The 27258-nt window shown below is 46.8% G+C and overlaps 1 protein-coding gene across 3 annotated transcripts in view; it reads right to left on the bottom strand.

Moving 5' to 3' along the window:
* Positions 1–2583: 2583 nt before the first annotated feature.
* The window catches only part of UBE3C (ubiquitin protein ligase E3C), a 114029-nt gene continuing 89354 nt past the window's right edge, over positions 2584–27258 (bottom strand). For all 3 annotated transcript variants that reach the window (XM_060021200.1, XM_060021201.1, XM_060021202.1), the window contains exons 19-23: positions 22141–22353; positions 15359–15547; positions 15194–15260; positions 10295–10425; positions 2584–4094 (exon numbers count right to left, since the gene is read on the bottom strand). In XM_060021200.1, the coding sequence (XP_059877183.1) occupies positions 3924–4094; positions 10295–10425; positions 15194–15260; positions 15359–15547; positions 22141–22353 (771 nt within the window). In that variant the 3' untranslated portion in view covers positions 2584–3923. The remainder of the gene's footprint in view (positions 4095–10294; positions 10426–15193; positions 15261–15358; positions 15548–22140; positions 22354–27258) is intronic.

Genomic DNA, 27258 nt, shown 5'->3' with positions numbered 1-27258 from the left:
CACACACAAGCCGACGGCCGGGCAGCAGGCGATGGAGGAGGGGCCCAGCCGCAGAGGCGCGTGACAGGCACCAGGCACAACTACCCTTCACAGCGAGAGTGGGGGAGGGGACAGGAGAGCGCTGAAGGGTGACTTTTCTGCCCGTCTCCGCAGAGGAAAAAGGAATGACATGGCCTACGGGCAACAATGTTACGATCATTCTAAAAATTATTTGTTAGTTTATTTTTTGGCTGCCTCAGGTCTTAGTCGCGGCGCGCGGGATCCTCGTGGTGGTGTGTGCGCTGGCGTCTCTCTAGTTGCGGCGCACAGGCTCAGCAGTTGTGGCACGCAGGCTTAGTTGATCCGTGGCGTGTGGGATCTTAGTTTTCGCCACCAGGGATCGAACCGGTGTCCCCTGCATTGCATGACGGATTCTTAACCCCTGGACCGCCGGGGAAGTCCCGACGATGTTATTATTAAGGCACGAATGTCAAAATGTGACATTTGCAACCTGTGACATCAAACCACCTAAGTTAAAATAAGGTTCTAGTGGGTTTATAATATGTTGACATCAAAAGCTTGTTCACAACTCTCATCAAACAGGTATAACATCCCTGTGAAGCCAAAGTACGGGTTCCACCACTCTCCGAAAACAGAGCATCCGAGGAAACCCTTCCTGAGCCGAAAAGGCATGCGGCCAAGAAGCAGTTACCTGAGGACCCGTCCTGCTCGTGGACGCACAAAGTCAATCGAGAGGAAGCACAGGTGCTCACCGATACGGTTCACAGCTGTAGCAGCTTGATGCTGAGATGCTGAGCGTGCTTCCGGGGAGGAGCTTGGCGGGCCGCTCTCACTGCTGGGGTGGGCGCTGCCTCTGTAGCGCTCGCTGCAAAGCACACTGAGCTGAATGAGATTTTCCCTTTTCACCTTTTTTTTTTTTTGGTAAAAGTGCCAATCCTCTCCAAATTTCTTTTGGCTAGCAAAACCAGGTACTGAAGTGAGTCCTTCTTAATGGGGGAGACCTGCATCTAGATTATCCCCATTTCACAGATGTGTAAGCTGAGGCACGAAGTACTCAGGCTAAGAACTCACAGTTTCCTGGAAGCAGAGACCTCTGGGTGGTCCGGGATGCTCTGAGGCCACAGGAGCCCCCGCTGGACCTTGCCTCCATCCTCTCAGCTCTCGCCCAACTTCCCACCTGGACCTGCTGGTCACCCGGCCTCCGGTCGTCCACTCCGGCCACCACTGTGGTGTCACGAAGACGCCTTTGGAAGCCAAGGGCGGGCTCAGTGACACCCTTTGTTTGGGGAGTGGGGGTGATGCCCCTAAAACAAATCCCAGGAGAGATCTGCTGACCTGTGTGGCGCAGACGTGGCTGTTACTTGGGGCACAGATTACTAAGCTATTATACGTAACACTTTCAGACCGGGAGCAGACGAGTTTGCAAGAGGCGACTGTAGGAATTCAGCTAAATATTAGTGTGGCTATAGCTCATTCAGGCTAGCTCAAATAAAATTTCTATTTTATTTGCATTAATATGCACCTCTAGCTGTTTACCTTTCTTAAATATCAAATTACTTTCTTTCTTAAATATTAAATTACTTCCACCTCTGCACTCCGCTCTTTAGGAAGCTTGCCCCTGGCAGAGCCCGGCCTGGGCCCCAAGCCCACGAGCATCACAGGTCTGTGCGGGTCACACTGTGATCAGCACGACTGTCTGCCTCTGACTAACAAGACCGCAGGCCTGGTCCGCCCGGGGCCACCTCACTGGGCCCCCGCGGTACCCAGGGCCGAGCCACGCAGATGCACACCTGCCCCCGCCCCCAAGAGCCACGGAACCAACACATCGCCAGTATCAGAGTGGCACCAGGGCGGCGTGAGCACCGCGGTGTGATACCACTGCCCTAAATCAGCTTTCCTGGGACACCAGGCAGAAGAAGTCTATTCGCAGACACAGCCTGTGAGAAATGTCTGCCGCCTCTCCCATGGTGTGAGCACAAAACTACCGGCGCCAAGCAGAGCAGAACAGAACCAGGAACGGCAAACGAGACGACGGAGAAAGGAGAACCTTCCTGAAGTATAATTTCCTCAGTAATGAGAACTGGCAAGGTGAGGGTCACTCCTGGAGGACCTGGCTCTCACCAGAGCACGTGCGGGAAGGGCTGTTACAGGGCAACCTTCTCGAAGCCTCGCTCAGCGCATTTCAGACGGCAAGCGTTACTGCCTAGTATACCTCCTCTGAAGCATAGGTGGCTGTACCCTGTATGAACTGATGACATTTAAACAAGCCTGATAAAACTAATGTTCAGAAGTTGTGGTTTCACTAGGGCAGAATAGAACTAATTACAATGATTTGGGGTACGACTCCAACATGGACTTATTTAGCAAATAAGCTAAGTAAGTATATTTAGCAAATATTTAGCCACTGGAACATACAAATAAATATGCTCAGAATAGCTGAGGAAAGAAACCCGAATAAGAGTAACTGCCCAACTCTCTTCAGTCCCAGATATTCCGTCTCCAAAATACTGATGATAAAATATACACATCAACTAATAAGTAAAGAAGCTACAGAACATCCAACACAAAACGACCTAAAATAAAAATAAAACCAAGGACAAACCCTAATTATTTTATTTCTGTATATCAAGACTACAAACAGCATTTAAACACTTAATTTATTCTTCAAATTAAGAAATTATACATTTTGTTTCGATAACGGTCACGGTCTTGAAAGTGTCATTCAGTTCTCCCACATTTAGAAGTATATTGCTAATTCTGGCCAGTTCAACACGACAGCTCAGAGCTCCAGTGGCAGCGAAACACCAGCCGTGGGAGAGAAGTCGCGCACGGTCCAGAGTCCTCCGCGGCCCCAGCATCTGTGTCCACAGGTGATGCTCTGAAACGCTCTCCGCTTTTGGAGACTTGTGGAGACTGAAACCACCCAGGTCCTGATAAAGTGCCGAATCCCGAGAGAATCACCCAGGCCCCAGGCGCCTGGGCCGCCCGCCCCTCCTACACAGCAGCACCGATGGGGGGGCAGAGGGTGCGGGAGCGCGGCATCCCCGCACATCCAGGAGGACCGGCCCGCGGAGCCCGGGCCGCAGTGCAAAGGCGCAGGACCACTTTGGTTCAAGTGACTTGAGACGGCGCTGCAGGGTCTCCTCTGCCCGAGCCCTCGTGGGTCACACACGCCGCAGGGACTGGACCGGGACCCCCTCCCCTGAAAGCTCTCCAGGCACAAGGTGGAGACAGAAATGGAAACAGAAGGAAGTTCCCGCCTCACACACCCCCCCACACAGTAACGTCCGAACCATCAAGATGCAGGTCAGCGGCAGGCCGGAAACAAGCATGCTAGTCCCGTTTTGGGGAAATGGCTTAAAAAACACAAATAAAATATTACCATTGTTATCTACTTTCCAAACCTAACCACTCTGGGAAAAGGCAGCTGGGGGTGGGGGGAAGCCTTTAGTTTTACCAATTAGGCCTGTAAACAATTCAACCACACAAGAAGCAGTGGCCCCCAGAGCGAGCCTCTCCGCCCTCAGGCCTGTCTCTCTGCAGACCCGGAGCTGGGCCGAGCCACAAGCAGCGCCTCTGCCAGGAGCCCAGGCCGCGCTCGGTTCCACCAGCAAAGCCAAAGCTTCATCTTTGGTTAATTTCACTGAGTTGCCACCAGTCTTAAAACTGTGCTCTTCTTGGCAAAATTACTAAGTTAGCCACGTGGCACATAACATTTGTTATTTTAAGTTATTTGAAAAGCAACGCCCATCTAAATACGAGAGCACAACTTAATAAATCATTTAAAAATGCAGGAAGAGGGGTGGCGGGGGAGGGACCCAGGAGAGCCTGGGGTCCAGCCTGGGCGCCCTGCTGGCCGGAGGTGCCGCGCAGAGGCCCTGGCCTTCGCCGTCAAGGGTGGGCCGCGGCCGCGCCGGTTCAGCTCAGCTCAGCTCGAAGCCCGCGGCGCACTCGATGGCGTAGAGCAGCTTGCTCCGCAGCAGTGCCTCGTCCTGGAACTCGGGGAGCTTCAGCAGGTTCATGCAGGTGCTGGCCGTGGGCAGCCGCTCCAGGTCGGAGCCCCCGTTGTGAATGCAGAACGCGGGGTACAGCTCCTGGAAGACAGCGGGTGTGCAGGAGAAGGTTAACAAGCACGGCCTGAAATGAGCTTTCCAGACTCGTACACAAAAGCTGCCGCCCCTAGCCACCTTTCCCCAAAAGGACATTCGCTCTTGCACTGCGCTCAAGACTCAGCTCTAAATTTCTACCAAATCCTGTACCCTGGGCTCCACGCATAAAAAGGGATAAAGAATAGCATTAATTCGTGGGAGACATAGCCTTGTCAGTGAGCAGGGTCTCTAAAGCTTTTATTTTTTTAGTCTTTTAAAAATGTGTTTAAAATTCAGAAAGGTACAAGGGTGAAGAGCTGAAGATATAAACCTCTGCTTATACCAAACCACAGAAAGGGCAGAAGCCCGTCTTCTCCAAATGAACCACACCGTGTGGATCAGGCTCAGGGGCCACGTGGATGCAGCAACAGTGAACGTAAAACAATTTCAATCCAGGAGAGAAAAAGGCAATCTCTAAATATCGAAAGCAAAATGAAACAAATAAACCTATTTATTGGTGGCTTAATCACACAGAGAGGAATATTTCCAGTGTTTTAGAATTGCAAAGAAATCTTACAACGGTTTTGTCACAGCAAATTATTGGTATTGTTCTAAAACCACTGTAGTATGATGTATAACTGTTATATAAGGATTTTTTATGGCTATTAATTTTTAATTAATTAATTAATTTTTGGGGCTGTGTTGGGTCTTTGTTGCTGTGCGTGGGCTTTCTCTAGTTGTGGTGAGCGGGGGCTACTCTTCGTTGCGGTGCGCGGGCTTCTCATTGCGGTGGCTTCTCTTGTGGAGCACGGGCTCTAGGTGCGTGGGCTTCAGTAGTTGTGGCACGTGGGCTTCAGTAGTCGTGGCATGTGGGCTTCAGCAGTTGTGGCATGCGGCTCCAGTAGCTGTGGCTTGCGGGCTCTAGAGCGCAGGCTCAGTAGTTGTGGCGCACGGGCTTAGCTGCTCCGTGGCATGTGGGATCTTCCCGGACCAGGGCTCAAACCCGTGTCCCCTGCACTGGCAGGCAGATTCTTAACTACTGTGCCACTGGGAAGCCCCACTGTTATGTAAGTATTAGAGACAACTATAACTTAGAGCAGGGCCCTAGAACTTATCAGAGGAAGCAAATGAACTAACAGGAGCCACGGTTTTCATAGGCAGAGAGACCCCAATATAAAAATCAAAGGGGTAGAAACCTTATACGCCTAAATTTCAATTTGAAATAGCAGTTTGAACTTGTGATGAATTTTTCTCTTGGGGACAAAAGAACGCCCATTTCCTAGCTCTGTCCACTGAAAAGGCCTGGACACAATGACCACCTGTGACAATGAACAGATCAAGTGCCTGGGTTTTGGTCTCTACCAACCTATTCTTGAAGAAAGGAAACAGGGCTTCTTGGGAAAACATCCGATTCCAGACGTGGGCCAGGAAATGTACGTGACAAGTGTTACTATCTTCTCATACCAGAAAGCAAGAAAGCGACGCAAAGCTACCTGGGATCCTGGAGCCCACCTGGAGGCCCTCGCCCGCCCACGGATGGGGCACTATCAAAGAGCGACTGCAATGGACTGAAACACATCAAATGTGAAAAGTTCATAATGATAAGAAAGGAACCAAAATGTACTTCAGAAGATGCCAGTTATCCCCCTCAATGTTCTGATAACTTGTAAATGAGGAATAATCAAGAGTTCCTTGATTGTTGTATCCTGGCTGTACAAACAGTCCTCAGGGTAACCAAAGAGCTGATGAGAAAATATAAAGTTTTTCGTAATAGAGAAATCAGCTAAGAAAGGAAGAAACGATACAACTGGAAGATGGCTGCTTTCAAGCACAGCAAAGAATGGATCTAGGCGGCGACCGCAGCTCTGTGACCGCTCAGCCCCTCAGACGCCCAGATGCAGAAAGCCAGGACGCTGGAAACAGACGGAGCCGCCCTGCAGAGACGACTCACGACCACGGGGTCTGATGCTGGAGCCAGAGGACGTGAGCATCACGACAGCGTCTGTGCAGCCTTACTGCCAAAGGGAACATTCACATCTAGAATCCGGTGAAACCTCTAGCGACCAGTTTACAAGACACGCAAAGAAGCAACCCAGCTCCCTCACTGACTGGACCACAGGCAGAGTTGAGGAGGGCGGGGCCTGCAGGCCAGAAAAGGCTAGAGAGACGCCCAGGCAGACGCAGCGTCTGGACTGCGGCTTGTCCGCAGCACCAGCACGGATGGCGTCGGGCATCCGCTGTCATTTTTTAGACATAATAATGACGTTCTGGCTATTTTTTCCAGCTATAGTGTAAAAAGGCCCCCAGCTGCCCAGTTCCCACCCCATGAGCAGCAATGCTGTGGGTGTCTTGAGGACCTTCCACAGAGACAAGAGTGTTTTCTCCCTCCTCCACCTAACAAGCATAAGGCGCTAGCGCATTATAGACGCCGTCTGCACCTCGACGGTTTTCCATCTGATAATGCGTCTCTGTGGCCTTCCCACAGCAAGCTGGTCTCCCCAGCTTCTCTGTAGCTGCACGGGGCCCAGTGGAAAAGTTTCCACTTTTTCCAAACAATGATGCAATAAGTCATTTTACATTGGGCAAAAGTATCTGCAGGCTGAACTCCTAGACACTGTTCCAGACTGAACACGCCAGGTCCTTTGATGGCTACAGATAACCAGTGACTCTCTCTGTGATACATGAACATCATTAGATACAAGATGTGATGTATACATTCCCTTCCAGCAGGAGCACAATGCAGTGGGGACTGTCTTTACCCAGACAGCCTCAGTCTGCTAGCTCTTGGGCCTGTGTGCTCTCGCCTTTCCACTGCTGCAGGGTTTCAGAAGCCTGGCTAGTTAAACTTCTCTGCCAAATGTACGCAGAAAACGGTGACAGAAGAGCAAAACGGCAGCCCAGCTGGTGCCTGGGGAGGAGTGAGAACCAGGACGGTGGGCCTGGTCGGCGCCCGTTACACTAGCACGCTCCCTCCTTAGAGCTGTGACAGGAGCGCAAACGCTTCAAATGCCACTGCAGAGGCGAGTCTATTCAGTGGTCTCTGCGGACACTGGCTCCAAATCCTCCTCTTGTGGGTGTAACCTGGTAACTCTGTGGGGACAGCCTGGCAGGAAGCAGCAGGAACTCACACACATTCACATCCTTCACCACGGCCTCTACTTCTAGGAGCGGATCCTAGTAATCAGAGATGCAGACGATTTAGGTACAAGGATGCTGACGGCACTATTAGGAAGGAACAGTTGTAAACAACTAATAAAAAAAAAAGAACGTAAATTGTAGACTCACATGATGGGACATTATGAAGTTTATTAAAAATATTTCAAAGACTATTTAATATGTGGATGATCCTGATGTAATGTTGAGTGAAAAAAGCAGCCTGTAAAACTGAACACGATGCAGCTTAAGTTATATTTTAAAATCATATCTATCTGCGTAAACACATGCCCATATGTGTATATATATAGAGAGATAGATAGATAGATAGATACAAACACACATTCACATACAAACACGATAATGGTTAGAATGGGAGTAATTATAGGTATTTTTTTTCTTCTTTATAAACCACGACTTCCAATTTTCTATAATGAAAACATTAATTTTGTTACAAGGAAAAAAAAGAATAGCATAAAAAATAATTACCTACTAACCACTGTAGAGGAAAAGAAAGAACAAAACAGGAGTGCAGCTCCTGCCCTGACTGGGACCCCGAGCACGTGGCACATCAGCCCACAACAGGTGCCCAAACGGCCGAAACTGCATTTCAGCTGGATCTTGTTTCATCTACATGTTGAATTTAGCACATAGTTTATGACGTGGGCAAAACCGAGCAGCGAGAGCACAGCCACGAATTGCTGACTCCAGAGACTTACATGCTTCTTATCATCAGCCTTCACGTGGTTCTCTACTGGCAAACAAAAACTTCATTTACACAATCCCTGTGGGGGCTTCCCTGGTGGCGCAGTGGTTAAGAATCCATCTGCCAATGCAGGGGACACGGGTTCGAGCCCTGGTCTGGGAAGATCCCACATGCCGCAGAGCAACTAAGCCCATGAGCCACAACTACTGAGCCTGCGCTCCACAGCCCGTGAGCCACAACTACTGAAGCCCGCGAGCCACAACTGGAGGAAACCGGCTAGTAAACAGTGTGCAGCCTCGGACTGGACTGCAGACCAGGGAAGTCGAAGTCCACGGAGGACTGCGGGACGGCTGGGCTGCTGCAGGTGCTCTGGACACCGAGGGGCAGGTAGAAACAGGAGGGCTGAGCCCCCTCCTTGAGTGGACTCAGGGGGTCTGGGCGAGGCCGGAGAATGTTTTAACTCCAACAAGGTCTCAGGTGGTGCTGAAGCTGCTGGTCTCAGGACCACACTCTGAAGCAGAGGCTCAGAGAAGCTCAGTACATCACTGTGCATTCCTTACTTTTGATCACTTAACTGTGTCTGTGTAAGAGAGCATTGAGGTGGTAGGAAAAATGTGTAAGAAACATGATGTCTTCAACTTTTACTCCAAAATGATTCAGAAAGAAATATATGTATATCATAGAGAGAATGATAAAACAAATGTGGCAAAATGTTAACGATGGGTCAAAGTGGGTTAATAAGTTCTTTGTTCAATTCTTCCAACTTTTCTATACATTTTAAATAATTTCAAAGTAAAAGTTGAAGAAAAGAACAAGCAATACATAACTCAGTGTCCAATGCAAGGTTACTGGAAAGGGAATGCCAATCCATTAGGTCCCACAAGCAGACGCAATGTACAATGCTGCCTAACTTGCTATTATTTTATGTTATATATACCACTGTGTGCCTCTTTAAACTATTAAATATAGCTTTATTTCTTTTACTATGAATAAGAAAAACATAAATTGTCCCATGACCAATTTTATTTTATCTTTTTTTTTTAAAGGTTTTTTTGATGCGGACCATTTTTTAAAGTCTTTATTGAATTTGTTACAACATTGCTTGTTTTACGCTTTGGTTTTTTGGCCGCGAGGCATGTGGGATCTTAGCTTCCCAACCAGGGATCAAGCTTTTTTTCTTTTTTTGGCGGCGTTGGGTCTTCATTGCTGCGCACGGGCTTTCTCTAGTTGCGGCAAGCAGGGGCTACTCTTCGTGGCGGTGCGCGGGCTTCTCACTGCGGTGGCTTCTCACGTTGCAGCGCACGGGCTCTAGGCTCACGGGCTTGGCTGCTATGCGGCATGTGGGATCTTCCTGGACCAGGGCTCGAACCTGTGTCCCCTGCATTGGCAGATGGATTCTAAAACCACTGCACCACCAGGGAAGCCCTATTTTATCTTTTTTATAAATTTATTATTTTTGGCTGCGTTGGGTCTTTGTTGCTGCGCGTGGCCTTTCTTTAGTTGTGGCGAGCAGGGGCTACTCTTCACTGCGGTGCGTGGGCTTCTCACTGTGGTGGCTTCTCTTGTTGCTGAGCACGGGCTCTAGGCACACAGGCTCAGTAGCTGTGGCTCGCGGGCTCTAGAGCGCAGGCTCAGTAGTTGTGGCGCACGGGCTTAGTTGCTCCGCGGCATGTGGGATCTTCCCGGACCAGGGCTCAAACCCATATCCCCTGCACTGGCAGGCGGATTCTTAACCACTACGCCACCAGGGAAGCCCCCCATGACCAATTTTAATTGCTAAAAATATTAAGCCAGTTTATAGGAGATCAACATGAATTACCAGAAACGACACAGTAAGGCCAGGTAACATGAAATAAGTAACAGTGAGCAACTAGGAAAAAATATACTACTGCTCATGCATCATTCTTCCCAAACACCCGCCGTCAACATTCGTAGCCCGTGTTCTTCAGTTCGGAAGTGAAACCAGCCTGAGCTGCACAGACGCGTGGTACTAATCAGTCACGTCACCGTGCGCCCGCCCGGCTGCAGCAGCTCTTCGCTTTTAACCCCCAACACACTGACAACCCTCACAGCAATAGGTCGACGCTGTGAACGCAGGGGAAAAACCCCAAATAAAACCAGCACCAGGATACACAGATAATAACCAATCCTTCAGTGATGGAGCTGAAATACTCAGTTAATGAGGCTAAAAACATAGTACCGAAATAATAAACCGGGTGTTGTGACACACTGTCAACGCTGTTCTCTGAAAACAATGTGTGCGCACTACTTCGTTCAGCCCCACCTGCTACCCCGCTGGCTTTCCTAGTTACAAGCTGGTGTTTAAAGGCCCGGCGAGCTTGCGCACCTTAAACCCCAGGAGAGGGGGGCGGGAACAGCTGGTCACGAACTTGAGCAGTTTGCGCTTTTCCTCATCCGTGAAGCCTTCCACGACTCTCCAGAAGACTCTGATCACGGGGTGATCAGCAGAATAGCCGCCTATGACAAAAGGAACAGACGTCTGTATTAAAAAGGAGGCAACTGCAGAAGCAAGATTCTCCTAAAGGCACCAGAGGAACAAACTTTTAAGAGTGATTCCTTTTCGCCGTGCCTGTCCAGTGATGAACAGTCTTTTCTTCTTTCAGCTCACGGCTGAAAGCCAACTCTAGAGAAACACCTTTATTCTGTCCTGGTAGATGATGGGCAAGTACACAGCAGGGAGAGAAGCTTCAGAAGGTAGAGTACCAAAGGCCAGAATGAGGAACAAACACCCTGCAGCTACAAGACGAACCCTAGCAGCAAAAGATGCTGCAAAGGGGTCTGAGTTTTAAGAACTCTGCTAGGGGTCAAAAATCAGCCTCTGTTGAGTAGCAAACCCTAAATAACAAAGGATTTACATGATGGTCACACATCTAGAAATAGCAGAAACACTGGGATTTTTATTTTTAATAGAGCTAGTTACTTTGCCAACACATCTTAGTATCTAAATTTGTTTTATCACCCATCCTTCCGACAACAAGGTAGAGACCATGGTTACCAACCCACCCCAGCACTCAATTAGACCACTGTTCTGAAGTGGGATATCTGCTACCTACAGCTTTTCATCTAGTTAAGTGCTTCCTAAAACGGAAGTAATTGCCATATGTTGTTCCCTCATTGTTAATATACTACAGAAATACCATCAATAAAATATCTTAAGTGCACTAATTGGCACCGAAATGAACATGGTAATATTTTAAAGCTATTTACTAGAACAGGAATAGCTAGGATCATTAAAGGCATACGCTTTCAGTGCAGACAGGATAACGCCAAGAAGTCAAGACCACTTCCTTGGCAAGGAAAGCTTGGACTGATTTCATTCTTTTCAACAGACGACCTGACAGTGAGGACAGTGTGACCTTAGGTATTACCTGCCTTTACAGAAACATTAGAGTTCAAATTTAGAGCAATACAAATTAATTACAGAAAGGGGAGACACAGGCACACATTTATATACATATAAATATACACACATGGATATACGTCATCTACTTTAGTAAATTTATAGTTCTGAAACCATCACCACAATCCAGTTTTAAAACACATCCATTCCTCAAAAGACCCCCATGTCCACCCCATAGACAACCACGATCTGGTCTGTCTCTCAGTGTGCTCTTAAAGATGTTTCACTGAACGAAATTACGCTCACGATACCGTGCAACTTTCACTACGATCCACTTCCAAAACCTTTTCAAAATTTACCTTGGAGGAAAGGTTGGGAAACAGCACTCCACAGAACAGAGGAGTCTGGATAGGTTTCTTTTTAAAATTGTCGTAAAACATGTAACATAAAATCCACCATTTAAACCATTTTCAGGTGTTTAATCCAAGGGTGTTAATTACATTCACATTGTTGTGCAACCATCGCTGCTGTTTCCAACCCAAACGTCTTCATCACCCCAAGCAGACACTCCTATAACCACTAAGCAGTAACTTCCTGTGCCCCCTCCCCAGCCCCTGGTAACCTCTCATCTACTTTCAGTGACTAGGAATTTGCCACTTCCAGGTATTTCACAGAAGTTGAATCATACAGTATCTGTCCTTTTGTGTCTGGCTTATTTCACTTAGCATAATGTTTCCAAGATTCATCCACGTTGTAGCGTGCATTTGAACGTCATTCCTTTTGAAGACTTCATAATGTTCCCATTGTATGTCTACAACACATTCGTTTATCCATCACCTGTAGGTGGGCACTGGGGTTGTTTCCACCTTTTGGCTCCTGTGAACAATGTTGCATGAACACAGGTGTTTCAGTCCTTGCCTCCAATCCCTCTGGATATAGACCTAGGCGTAGAGTTGCTGGATTATTATTTTTTTAAATATTTATTTGTTTGGCTGCGTCGGGTTTTAGTTGCGGCACGTGGGATCGTCACTGCGACACGTGGGATCTTTTAGTGTGGTGCACGGGCTCTAGAGTGTGCGGGCTTAGTAGCTGCGCCACGCAGACTCCCTAGCTGTGGTGTGAGGCATGTGGGATCTTAGTTCCCCGACCACGGATTGAACCCACGTCTCCTGCATCGGAAGGCGGATTCTTTGTTTCTTTTTTTTTTCCAGTACGCGGGCCTCTCACTGCCGTGGCCTCTCCCGTTGCAGAGCACAGGCTCCGGACGCGCAGGCTCAGCGGCCATGGCTCACGGGCACAGCCGCTCCACGGCATGTGGGATCTTCCCGGACCGGGGCACGAACCCGTGTCCCCTGCATCGGCAGGTGGACTCTCAACCACTGCGCCACCAGGGAAGCCCGGAAGGCGGAGTCTTAACCACGGGATCACCAGGGAAGTCCTGAATTGCTGGATTATATAGTAATTCTATGTTGAGCTTTTTGGGGAACCACCAAACCACTTTCCATGTTGGCTACTTTACATTCCCACAAGCAGTGAATGAGGGTTCCAATTTCTCCACATCCCTGCCAACACTTGTTATTTTCTGTGTGTGTGTGTGTGTGTGTGTGTGTAATAAGAGATGTGAATACATCGCCCTCTGGGCTGGTTTCCATCTCCGTAGTGGTTAGTGACGCTGAGCCCCTTTCTGAGCGTACTGGCCGTGTGTAATATCTTCTTTGGCGAAATGTCTGTTCAAGCACTCTGCCCGTCGTTGAACCAGCTTGTCTTCTTGTTGAGCTGTAAGGGTTCTTAACGCATTCTGGATACCAGACCTTCATCAGACATATGCTTTGCAAATATCTTCTCCCATTCTGAAGCCTGTCTTTTCACTTTCTTAATAATGTTCTTGGATGCACAAAGCCTGTAATTTTGATCAGGTCCAATTTATTTACTTTTCTCTGTGCTCCTGCTTTTGGTGTCGTATCTGAGAACCCGCTGTCAACTCCAAGGCCGTGAAGATTCATCCCGGTTCTCCTAAGAGTTTATGGTTTTAGGTGTTACATTAAAGTTCTTGATCCATTTTGAGTTAATTTTTGCATATGGTGTGGGGGGGGGTACAGCCTCATTCTTTCGCAAAAATCCAGTTGTTCCACAATTAACTTTTTATATAACTGTAAACTTTTCCAAAGAGGTTCTACCATTTTAACACTGCCACCAGGCAAGAGGGTTCAAATTTCTTCACATACTAACACTTAGCATTGTCTTCTTTGAGAACAGTCATTCTAGTGGGTATGTAGTGGTATCTCATCAGAATTTAATTTGCATTTCCCTAACAATTAATGGTGTTAAAACAACTGTTCATGTGCTTATTTGCTTACCAGACATTCTTATATATCTTCTTAAGTGAAACACTTTATTTTCTGCCCAAGTTCTAAAATTCAGTTGTTTATATTATTGAGCTGCAAAACTTCTTTATATACTGTGGACAGAAGCCATTATTAGATATATTACTTGGAAATATTTTCTCTTAATCTCTGGCTTGTTTTTTCACGTTTTTAATGGTATCTTTTGAAGCGCAACATCTTTAATTTTGAGAAAGTCCAAATTTCTATCAATTTCTTTTTTCTGGATCATGCTTTTGCTGTACAGCTAAACACTCTGCCTAGTCCAGAAGTCATGAAGGTTTTCTCCTATAAGTTCTTTCAGAAGTTTTACAGTTTCGGCTTCTACCTACAGGTCCCTGATCCTGTTGAATTCATTTCTGCGTATGGTGTGAGGTCAAGGTCTAAATTCATTCTTTTCCACGTACCACTGAACTGTCAAAAATCATTAGCTGTGAATCTAAGGATTTGTTTCTGAGCTCCCAATCATGTTCCACTGACCGATATGTCTATCCCCGTGCCAGTCCCACAACGTCTTAGCTACTGTGGTTCACAGTACGCTTCGAATCAGGGTGATGATCCTTCAACTTTGTTTCTATGTTTCGGCTGCTTTAGGTCCTTCACATTTCCATATAAATTTTAAAACCAGTCTGCTGATGTTTACCAAAAACCCTGAAAATACCAGAATAACAGACTATGGTTAAGGAAAACAAACCGAAATAATAGTGGTTGTTTTAAGGATGATTTTTTTTTTTTTCCTTTCCACTGCTCCCAAGTATATAAAATAAAGTTTATGGGACTTCCCTGGTGGTCCAGTGCTTAAGACTCCACATTCCCACTGCACGGGGCACGGGTTTGATCCCTGGTTGGGGAACTAAGATCCCGCGTGACACGCGGCACAGCCAAAAGAAAAAAGAAAAACAAAAAAACCTCACAAACGCCCAAAGAGTACACCAGTCCAACTCGGAACAACCTAGTTACGCTTTTGTTATTTTGTTAATGACTAATGTTGTTGAGCATCTTTCTGCGTGCTTACTGGCCATTTATACGTCTTCTTTTTGGTTTTTCATTTTCTTGAAGAGTAAAAACTTTTAAGTTTAATTTAATCAAAAGTAAATATTTTGATGAGGTTCAGTTTTTAGGTTTTTCTATTTTTTGGTCTAGCACTATTTTTCAAAGCAGACTGGAAGCAACCCAGTGGCCATAAGAAGAGGCTTAATAAGGTAAGTGGTGAAGAGAAAAAAGCAGAATAGTGTATACAAACAAGGAAAATAAGAATGAAATTTGTATTTATATGTAAATATGTAAAGACACCAAGAACAGTGGTTACTCCTGGTGGGGACGGGCAGGGGAGGAATGGGATGGTGAGAAATGAGACAGGAAGAGGAGTTCACTGTAACCCCATACAGCCTGGGTTTTAAATCATGAATGAATTACCCATGTAAAAAAGCATGTTAGAAATTACTTTGGAAATATGGCCATCTGTAACATCTTCAGGGATGGATAACTAGTAGTGATAACATACCTGAATAGTTTGTAAAGGATTTTAAGTCCTCCAGACTTATGGGAACTTGTGCACCAGAAATTAATACCTGAAAAAAACAAAGTTCAGGTTATAAAACAGGAGGCAGATTTTAAGAAGGCCTTTCACATCAGGAAACACCCGTGTCCCCAGGTGCAAGAAGTGGACCTGGATCTCCTGCTGGTCGAACATCCGCAGCCACTCCAGGCTCACCACGTTGGCCAGGCCCTGCCGGAACGCCAGGCAGTGCTGGCGGATCTGCCTGTTCAGCCGGTAGTCGGCCACCAGGTGGATGTACGCAATCCGGTTGGCGCTGCTCACCGGGATGTCTTTTCCACCGAATTTTAGTTCAACCACCTGTGGACATGAAAATAAGAGTCAAAAACTTCTCAAAGTGTAGGGTAAAACAAGAGTAAGAACGGCTGTTTCAAGGGAACTTGACTGTGTTGCTCTGTACACGATAATCTTAGTGAAAACCAGCACATGTGGCCTCACAGATGGAAGAGTCCTCTGATGGGACCCTCCAAAGCTTGGCATCTTATTCCGTCTTTAAGATCATTAACCACCCCAGCTTTCTCCAAAGTACCAAGGAATGATGCCATAATGTAATCATGGCAATTCCATTAGAAAAATAATAATGAGAAATCACACAGGGCAACAAAAAAGATTAATTAAACAAAAAAGAAATCACAAGTGCAAATATATGAACCGAATGATCAGCGCGAGTCAGAAGGGATTCATTTTGGAGAAAACGCAGCTTAAGGAATTAAGGTTGTAGTAAAATGAGCATTCTTACTTGCACATATAGGTAGCATATATTTCTCTGTTTCCATATTACTACCATAAAGTACTTTGAATATGATATAAAGGGTGGTGGTAATCACTAGAAATAACTCCATTTCTCATGTATCTGCAAGCATTAGAAAGAACTTCTTTATCACTGTGTAACGACACTCAGAAAATCGCAGGGTCAGGAACCCCTGGGAAGCATCCCTGGAGCGTTGGGGGGAATGAGCCGCAGCGGAGATGGGGAGCCCGGACTCGGGTGTCCCGCACCTCACTTACACTGTGTGCCACAGAGAAGTCACCCGGCCCTGAACTCTGTGACACAGTGACACTTGCTTTGTCCATCCTGGAACTGTGACTATGTAAACTCACAAAAGCAAAGCTGACTAGACAAAACTCCACAGACAGCTACAAATACGTAAGCCTAATTTACCAGAGTAGACTTCGGAATCCTCGTTTACTAGTGCTTAGACAGAAGAAATGCATTCTCAACGCGTGTGGATGCCAAGGATAAAGAAATATAAATACATCCCAAATAGCGAACAAAGACGTTCCAGAGTGGAGGAGCTATTCAGTAAGGGACTGCTGCCAGTGGAAATGGGTAACATTCAAAACAGGCTCAATACGCCCAGTAAGTAGAGGGCAAACTTGGGGGGTAAAGGCAGAGGAATGCTTAGATTATGGACCATGGGAAAATGACCGATACCCTCCCCCCGCCGTGATTTCCTTCACAGCCTTTAGGCTCTTGGTAGTTATTATATTCCAAGTGCAACAAGGACACCCCCTCCCTCGGGGTGAGGCCACTTTACCCCATTGTTTTATCACTTTACAGAAAGGGCTGTTTTAAGAGCTGGTGATGGCTTTACTTAAATCATCCTCTGTCTGATGGTTACACAACCGTCTAGTGCTATCAAAGCTGTGCAGCTGTATCAGACGACGCTTCACTGCTCACTAATTCGCGTTCTCAGGGCTGGAACCGCCAGGTCCGAGGAGGGGCTCTGGGGCGAGGCCGCGCTGTCTCTTGTGCCGCTCTCCCGACAGGCCTCCCGTCACCCGAGCCACAGGAGCTGCGGTTCTGTTTCCACAGCTAAGACACCACCCCGCTTCCTTTAAGTGGATTAAAAGCAGATAATAAATGATGATGTACTGTGTGATCTGGAAGAAAAAGGACCCGTGAAGGTATCGTTTAAAGAGCTTCCAAAGCCCCCGTTACCTGAGTAATCAGACAGCACTGACATTTCTAGTAACTGTAAAGTGGTTACGCTGGTAATTTAAGCTCCTCTCTCAGGCTACACCTAAAAAGCTATGTATGTTTAAATCATGTCAAATCTGTCCTCAGAGTTCCGTTTTGAGGGGCATATTTAAATCTTTAAACACGGAATCTTTAAAGCAAGAGCTCTCCTCTCTGCCGCCCTGGACGTCTACACCTTACGGCCCTTGGGAGTGCACAGGCACCGCACGCTCTGCCCCCGCCCCCCGCAGCCGTCACTCAGCACAGGGGCTCATTTCATCCTCACGGCAGCTTATCCCCTTCTGAAGACGAGCACGGGGTCTGTGACTCGCCCAAGGTCACACAGCAAAGCAGCATAACCAGGGCTTTAGCCAGGCTCGCATGATGCAAGTTCAGTGCTCGTCTACAGAACAGACGATTATTTATGGCTCCATCTTAAACCCTGAGCATTTCTTCAAGGGAGACACGTGCATAAGTTAGTAATCTAAAGTCTCAGGTTCACTTCTGAGTAGGCTAACAAGCAGCCACACTGATTACACTAAAGAAGAAACTGGAGAGCAACACGTTATTTTAAAAGGGAGGATTCATTAACATAACCTGCCAGCATAATGAGTATTTGCATATTACATATCTTTAAATCGTGATGTTTTATAAACCTAAACCTGTATATGAGAACTAGGTTTTTACATATATTTCTACAGAAATCCATACGATCTCTCCCCAAATTAGGTACTTTACCAGTGACTTTAATTTTTCCAATTAGACTCTTTAGTATAATTATTCTTACGCATTATCATCTATAATCTCTCTACTCAGTGGGAATTTCTATGAATAACTGGAACATCCTGACTTCACACTTCTGCTTTTAACAGATTCCAGTATTATCAGTGGCGCTTTAATGGAACGCTTACATATGCGACATCTCACCATTACCGTCTATTTCAGAAGGAAAATGGGAAATACCCCCATTAGCAAAGGCCTCGGCGACGGCCCCAAAGCTTTTATTTCGTTTCTTCTAAGTTGTGCCACTAGGTGGAGCGAGGCAACAGCAGCATCACTGTCTGCATGTTGACATTTCCTTCGGACAATAATAAATCCCATCTCTAAAAAAACATCTCAGTTTTGCAGTGCTGAAATTTCAGCTCTATGAGATGGAAGAAGAGGTCAAAACAAAACAAGCAAATGAAATCTGGTTCTCAGCCCCTCATCCTTTTATCTCACAGCATCGATGCCAGTTCTCAAAGATGCCTAGGCGACCAAGCAGGAGGAAGGAGGAGGTCTCAGGAAGCACTATTTCCTTTATTCCTGTTCAGGATTTAGTCACCTATTTCTGAAACAGGGAGCTTTTTTTTTTTGTCGTACATGGGCCTCTCACTGCTGTGGCCTCTCCCGTTGCGGAGCACAGGCTCCGGACGCGCAGGCTCAGCGGCCATGGCGCACGGGCCCAGCTGCTCCGCGGCCTGTGGGATCTTCCCGGACCGGGGCACGAACCCGTGTCCCCTGCATCGGCAGGCGGACTCTCAACCACCGCGCCACCAGGGAAGCCCTTGTGTACGCTTTTTGCTTCAGTTTTGGAAGACATCACGATGGAGAATAAACCACAGAACAGTTCTGTAGTCAAGGGGGGAAGCCAATGAAAAGACACTAAGTCTTAGTTTTCCTGAGGGACTCCCGGTACTACAGCACAGCGCTGTGCACTATGTGTAGCACCACAGTGAAGCGGCACTTCACACCCGCTAGGAGGGCTATTATTAAAAAACAGAGAGAAAAGGAAGCGGAAAACAACAAGTGCAGACAAGTATGTGGAAAAATCGGAACCCTTGTGCACTGCTGGCAGGAACGTGACATCATGTGAAAACAGTACAGAGGGTCCTCAAAAAGTTAAACACAGAACTGCCATGTGACCCAACAATTCCACTTTTAGGTATACACCCAAAATAACTGAAAACAGGGACCCCAAAAGATATTTATACAGCAACAGCCATGGCATCATTATTCACGATAGCTGAAACAACTGTAATGTCCATCAACAGATGGATAAACAAACGTGACACGTCTAACAATAGCATGTTCATCAGTCTGGAAAAGAAGAAACTCTGGAATGTCCTGCCTGCCCCACCCCTTGTCCGACTCAAATAAAATCTACTTAGTCCAAGACACTGACCCACAGAACGTAATTTTACAAATGAAAATTACGGTCAAACTGCTCTCGTTAAAAGCTTTTTCACTGCCTAACCAAACTGTGGTTCCTCTGAATTCTGGAACCACCTGACCCAGAGAACACCCAGGACCCGCCCTGACTCACAGAACCAGAACCTCAGCTTCCGCTGACAGGAGGCGCAAGTGTCTTATTATTAGTTTTCCTACTAGCTCTGAAACGCACCTGTTAGGCTCTCTTACCCCGAAACACCCCCAAATCAGCTAAATGAAACACCGGCTCTCTTCCTGAGCGTACGTTTAGCCTTCCTAAAGCCCAAGGCCCTGAACGGTTCTCCATGGACGACAGGATAAAGCCCAGACTTCTTGGCTCTGTCTACCTACCCTCCTCCAAGCCTGTGAAACTTCGGCCACTTCCAAATCCATCTGTTTACCTACCTGGTGACCCCTCATCACCCACCCAGAGCCTCTTCCGGGCAGCCCTCCCTGATCTACTTGGATGGGAGCACTCCTTTTGAGCTACTACTAACTACAGATCTCACAACGCAGATCATATCTGCCTCCGGTTAGAATGAGTGTGCGCTTACAGTTAAAGGCAATCTCCTCCGCACAGCCCACTGGCCGGCGCACAGAGCGCCACCAACCCCTCCTGAACGATGAAGGAGGGAAGAACAGGCATGGAGGCAAGCAGGCGACACCACAGGAAACACTCGAAGCCGCGTCGATCCAGACGGGGTGAGCGCTGCGCCACAGGGCTCAGTCACCCGTGGGGTCAGTGCGTGGTCCACGTGGCCTGGACTGGACACTACGGACCTGCTGGACACACAGATACTTCTAAGCTGGCAAAGCCGACAACCTTGGAAAGCCTGGACTAGAAACCAAGGAGTAACAGAAGCTTAGAGAAGCAAGTACAAAGTTTAAAGATAACAATACTTTCATAGTTAAAGTCCAACTACTAGATTCAGAAAAGATTATCAATCTACGTAAGAACAGCAGAAAAGATGCATCTCTCCTGCGAAAGAGACAACTTCTATGAAAACCAAATATAAGTCAGAAAAGCACGGTTGGTTACTCTTTTTTTCAAGAGTTGGAATGTTTTTAATCTGACTGAAAATATAAATATACATGTAGTAAGACAATATTAAAGTTTCAAATAGACATCAGGTCACGACTACTCTTAAACATTTGATTTTTATTCTATCGTTTCTCCTAGTATGTTAGTGTATCTCATTAACATATTACATGACCATCACGATCCATCCTCATTAGAATGTTAAATGAAACTGTAACGTAATATAGTTATATCTGATGTACACAGTTCACTTAAACTCTTACCAAATAAAGCGTTCATATTAAATGGCAGAACGGAGAAAAGACTTCCGAAAATGGGAATACTGGTGATGGAGTGTAACTAACAGGAAAAGAGAAATTAATTGATACGGAGAAATATAAAGCGAAAATGCTACATGGAACTATTTTAATCAGGGAGAAAAAATTACGTTTTATCCTTCAGTTAGTCAAAATTGCTCTACAATCTTAAATCTTAACCTTTAGGGTCACTCATTATCTTCCTTATTTTATCCAGAATTAACTGGATATTATTATTATTGCACAAGGCAGCAAGAGGCACTTAAAAGTAACCGGAAACACGAAGACCCAATCAGCAGTATAGTAACAGTTGGTTACTTCAAAAATCCAACGAGATATTAACAAATACGACTTCCAAAGTGCTCAAACAATTCGATTCGCCTGTGTGCATCTTTTAAAGGTCTGCAGACTGTGGGATCACGTGTGCGCGTGTTCAAGTAGACAGAATTGTACGATGACCCCCCACGCCCACCTCCACCACCAGCTTCAGTAAGCTCCACCTCGCGGCCAATCTAGGCCACCTGTGCCTTCCTAAAGCCCAAGGCCCGGTTCTCACGACATCCGAAGCAAATCCTGGGTGTTAAATCGTTCAGTACGTACGGTGTACATGAGTGTTCATAGCAGTATTACTCCTAAGAGCCAAAAAGTGGAAATACCCCGAACACTTATCAGCTGGTGAAGGATATGTGCTACTTCCACATATACATCATCACATACATCAATTGGCCAGAAAAGAGAGTGAAGTACACCTGCAGCACCCAGTGAACGAAGCTAGGCACCAGAGGCCACACACCCTAAGGTTCCAGGTGTGAAAAACACCCAGAAGAGACAAGTGCACAGCGACAGGAAGTGGGCCAGTGCTCGCCTAGACTGAGGACGGGCGGGACGTGCTACTGGGCACACGGTGGTGATAACAGTGTCCTAAACGTGGATGCTGGAGCTGGTCGTACTAACCCACCTTGTACAGGCTACAGGGCGGAATTCATGGTACACGGATCGTATCTCAATAAAGCAGCTATTCAAAACCTTAGCTTGACTCTCTGGTATGTTATTTACTTTTCTCAAGGATAAAAATAACAGAAGCACACAGCTGGACAGTGAAGGCCTGCGGCCCGCGTTAAGAGCTGCCGAGGGCCACTCGGCTGGATGAGGACAAAGGAGCACTGCCCGCCCCCGAGGCTCCAGAAGTGAGGCGAGAGGCAAGGTTAGCCCACAGCCACGCGGGTGACCGTCACAGGAGGACGGCTGCTGTGCCTGGCAGCCTGGCACCACGAGGGGTGGCGAGGGCCGCGCTCCCCACCAGAACTCCCCCAGCTCTGCTTTCAGCCCCGGGACTCTTCCAAGGAAGATGCGCACAAGCTCATACCGCGGAACGCAAACGTCTCTGCACACCAGAGCCCCGACCCACCTGTGCCTCTCCGAGGTCGTTGTTCACCACAGTGAAGTTCAACCCCAGCTCCTCCACGTCACCTTCGTAGCTCTTGAGAAACAGCAAATTCTTATACACTTCGGGGTCTAAGGACGCCAGGTGGTGGATGTCCACGTCCGCGCTGGTTCCAAGCAGCTTGGACAGGAAAAAGCCAGCGAAGGGCAATTCCACCAGCATATTTTCATAGAGAGCCTTCAAATGAGAGCAAAGACCACTGATTAGCATTTCATAAGAACTCTTTCTTCATACTTCCTAAAAATGAGAAAACGTATGTCCAATTTGATATTTAACAGAATCCTAAGAGAGCAGACGATTCTCCTCCATGAGGAGGATGGTGGAAGCTAGTATTTGGTGAGCGTTTACCACGTGCCAGGCCACAGTTTAAGCATTCGATGCATACATTCACTACGTAGAAACTTCTAGAACAGACTACCAAAGAATTCTGGGGCTGAAACGCCAATGGGAGTTTTTAAGAGCCACAGCCTTCATGCCGCAAGAGCCTGCCAGGTGCTTTCTGTGAAGTGTTCTGCAGGTGCATCAGTCTCCTAGGGCTGCTGTAACAAAGCACCACAGACCGGGTGGCTTCAAACAACAGAAACTTATCGTCTCCCCGTCTGAAGGCCTGAAATCAAGGTGGCAGCAGGGCCACGCTCTCGGGGCGGGCGCTAGGGGAGGGTCCTTCCTGCCTCTTCCAGCTCCAGCGTTGCCGGCACCTTGCTGGGCCCTGGCCTGTTGCTGTGCCCCTCCAGCCTCTGCCTCTGGACGTGCTGGTCTCCCCTTGTGTGTGTCCCTCTCCTTTCTCTTATGAAGATGCCAGTCACTGGATTCTGGGACCCACTCTACCCAATATGACCTCACCTGAGCTTGCCTACATATGCAAAGACCCATCTTTCCGAATGTCGCATCACAGATACAGGGTATTAGGAGTTGAGCACATCTTTGGGGGGGGGTCACAATTCCACCCACAACGGCAGGCCAGACCACGTCGGTGGCCACCCCTCCACTCTGCCCTTTAGCACAAAAGGAGCACAATGTGTGCCGAGGCTGGGTTTCAGGTCGTTTCCAATGTCAAGAAATATTCTTCTTCTTTAGATTTTTTTTTCACCATCAAATGGGGGAAAAAAAAGCATTCTTAGCTCGGTGACCATACAAACCTAGGTGGCAGGCTACGGGCCCACAGGCTGCAGTCTGCCAACACATACTGTAAACTGAAGAGATCGGGCCTTAGAACTCAGGAGATTGTCCAGTATTGAGTTAGTAGGCAGCAAAACTGGTGTCAAAACCCAGATTCCCTGATGCCCAGATCAGTGTTTTCCCTGTAAGTTACTGTCTACCTTTACGTCTAAGGACGGCAATGTGTCATGATTTTTGCAACTATTTATACTAAGGTATAATTTACATAAAGTGAAATGTACAACACGCCAGTACTTGCTCACAGCTGTGTAACGACCGTTCAGATCACAACAGAGAACACTTACACCCCCTCCCCAAACCTAGCGCCCCCTCAGTCCTCAGTCAACACCCTCCCTCCCTCAAGCTAACCCTCACTCTACTGTCACCACAGGTAAGTGTTGCCAGTTCTGGAGCTTCATAATTGGGGCTATACAGTATGTGTCCTTTCATATCTGTCTTCTCACAACATACTGTTTTTGAGATTCACCTATGTTACTGTTGTTAACAGCTCTACCTAGTCACATGACGATGGACAGGTGAGTGGTCTCCAGTCTCGGCTACGATCATAGCGCTGCTATATCAGTCACTGGCCTGCCTTTCTGTGGGTCTGTGCTCTGACTTCTCTTTATTATATACCTGAGCAGGCTGGGTGACAGTGGAAGTACTGGAGCACAAGGAAGGTTTAACTATATTAGACACTGACATGCTGTCTTCCAAAACACAATTTCTTTTCGCCACGACCAGCAATGCAGGAAGGTTCTAACTGGTCTACATTCTCACCAATTATCAGTACTGTCACTCTTAAGGTTTAGTTATTCCGGTTGGTGCAACGGGGTAATCTAATCTCACTGTGGTTTTAAAGTACATTTCCCTGATGACCAGTGTGGATTACACTAAGTGTTAGTATCACTATATTAATCTCCAGAGATTCTCCAGCAAAGGAGGGTAGGAAATACAATCATATAAAGTTTTCCAACATAATGTCCGGGTTCCCCTGGCACGGTAAGTACCCCTGTGGCCCGAGGCTGTAAAATGCGACAAGGCATCAGGAACGCGCTGTAGTTCTCAGAAGCGTTCTTATTCTATTGTAGCAGATGACTTAGAAGCCCCAACAAACCTTTCTTGTCAACAATGTTCTAATGAAAATAGTTACCGCTTACCGAATGCTTGCTACGTAACAGGCGTTCTGCTAAGCAGGCAGCATCAGTGACCGCATTTCCATTTGGCCCCTGGAAGATCCGACTGACTGTAAGGTAAGTGATTCTTACATGCAAGTCAAGGGGAAATCCGGATTTCCCCCACAAAGGCCATTTTTGTTACCATACATCTGATCTGCAGAGACACGGATCCTCTGAGAAGCTCCCATGACTGTAGTCACCCCCGCTCTCAGGGGAGAAGGGGTGTCAGTCCCTCGCTTGGTAAATGCAGAGCTGGAAGCGTCGCCTTGAGCACGGGGGATCAGGGACCTTTCTCTGTTTGCAGGGCCGTCTGTGACCCCAGAAGGACAGACAGGGTGTGAGGGTTGGACTAACTCTGCCTTAGCGACCCTACCATCAGCTATGCCGTGTGACACACTCAGATCTTCTTTAAACCACGTGTGAGGATTCAGTGCCATGATGCTACGCATGCAAGTAAAATAAAGCAAAATTTAATCTAAGGGGTGACCTCTCAGCCATGAAATTAACTCCAGAGGTCACTCTTCCAAGAGGCCACCCACCTGGCCACACCCACACACGCTAAAGGCTAAGCACAGGGTTTAGTGAGACAGACCTGTGTGACGTAACTAATGCCAGAGTGAGCTGGTACTGCCCCTCCCACCTTCCCCACATTAAAGATGGCAGCCTTGTGCCACTGTGCACCGTGGGAGGGACCCTTCCATGGTCACAGCTTCCAGCACTACTGCACTGCTGAACCCTCTATCTCAGGGGTCCCCAACCCCCGGGCTGCAGACTGGTACCGGTCCGGGGCCTGTTAGGAACCGGGCCGCGCAGCAGGAGGTGAGTGGCGCATGGGCGAGCGAGCGAAGCTGCACCTGCCGCTCCCCACATCGCTCACATTATTGCCTGAACCATACCCTCCTCCCCGCCGCCCCGTGGAAAAACTGTCTTCCACGAAACTGGTCCCTAGCGCCAAAAAGGCTGGGGACCGCTGTTCTGTCTCACACTCGGGTGGCAGTCTATAATCACTGACCCTTGCGCACTCATATGCATGCTTCCCCCTTTCCCCCTAAACGTCCAGAGGAAGCTCAGATACCCCCCAAGACCCACATTTTAAACTCTCACCCACTAATATGACTGCAGGAAACTAGAAAACAGCTATGAAACATCCTCCCAGAAGTAAACACCCAGAGTGCACTGGCTTCGGTTCAGAAGCTACTGGCCGGCACCATGAGCCACACTCCCGAGGGACGTCACCGCGTCACCACGTCTCAGGAGGCCAGGCTCCCCATCTTCCCCCAGTGGAGACCACAGATGCTCTGTGCCAGGGAAACTGGACTGTTATGTCCCTGTGCTCTTATTTGATTTGAAGACTAATGATGACCCAATTAATTTTGAAAAGATGGCATAAAGGGACTTCTTAATTAGAGAATGAGTAATAAAATGGCAACTGGCACTTAAGTCATCTACTGATAATGTAAAGACTGAGCTGTTTGGAGAAGCCACGGTTTGCTTCAAGTTAAGAATGGCTAATACTATTAACCTGAAGCACTTATAAACCCCATTACTTCTAAATGAATGATGCCTTCAAAGCCAAGGAGAGCATTCTGCAGAAGACGACGTGATTGATCCCAGGTGTTGAAGAAAAGCCTCATTTGTACAGTGGACTGTAAAGTAAACTCAAGGTGTAAATCATCCGATGTTCAATATATAAGGTCATTGTTTGCCATTTCTGCATTAGTAACAATAAACCTGTGAAGTTTGTTAAATCTATCAGAGCTACCTGAATTTTAAACAGAAATTCCACTGTGACTCATAAAATGTAAAGGCATAGGTATAATTTTTTACACGAGGCAGGTTTAAACCTTTAGAGCATTTAATATACAAGCACTAATAAATGATAGCACTAAAAACTATGATTGCATCAGCTAAATGGGTCATAAATTAAATTTCCATAATGTATGCAACTGAGATACAAATGTAAGCATAAATCAAGGTATTTTCTAAACACAGGTTAATTATACAACTTCAAAAACTGCCAATTTCTTATGCAAAATAATCCACTTAGCGTTTTTCATACTGGCCTTAATCCTCAGTCAGCTGCACCACACTTGTTCCTAGAAGCATATCAATAACTACTTGTCATGAAAAATAGCAATAGGTATATTGAAAAAAACCCTATAACGCATTTTTCAACTGTCTTTTATGAGTGTTTATAGCTAGAAATTGTGCCAAAATGATTTGAAATAAAAAGGATTAATTATGGTAGAAGCCTTTTAATATAAGTAAGTGCAGTCGCAATGCAATTAATGCAAATCATGGCCCTACCGGGAGAGTCAATGTGAGCCGCATCTCAGGCCGTTTGTTTGTGGCCAAATAACTCCAGTAATTTACTACATTAAGAATCAATAAAAAAAATTAATGCTTTTCAAATGCATCTCTATCAATCTTCACGTAGTTCTAAAGTGAACATTTATAACTTAATCTAAAAACTATATCAGAGATGTCTCGTTTTAAAGCCACTCTAATTGAGCAAGGAGATAATTTTAATTATTTCAGATCATGCTAGCCTTGGAGTTTGAAAAATAAAAGGTATGTAAAATAAGAATGTAAGCTGATAGCAGTATGCTATTTAATTTAGTAGCTAGGCTTCAGAATTAATAACTGAGAGCTGAAAAACATGGTCTCTGGGGCTACTATTGGTTTTTATGATAAGCTCCTGCAGGGCAGGAAACACATCTGATCTTCAGTGCAAGTCTACGTACAA

The sequence above is a fragment of the Delphinus delphis genome, chromosome 9, assembly GCF_949987515.2.
Source record: "Delphinus delphis chromosome 9, mDelDel1.2, whole genome shotgun sequence".
In the NCBI taxonomy this organism is placed as follows: Eukaryota; Metazoa; Chordata; class Mammalia; order Artiodactyla; family Delphinidae; genus Delphinus; species Delphinus delphis.
Note: the sequence above shows the minus strand (reverse complement) of the source record. Positions and strands in the feature narration are given on the sequence as shown.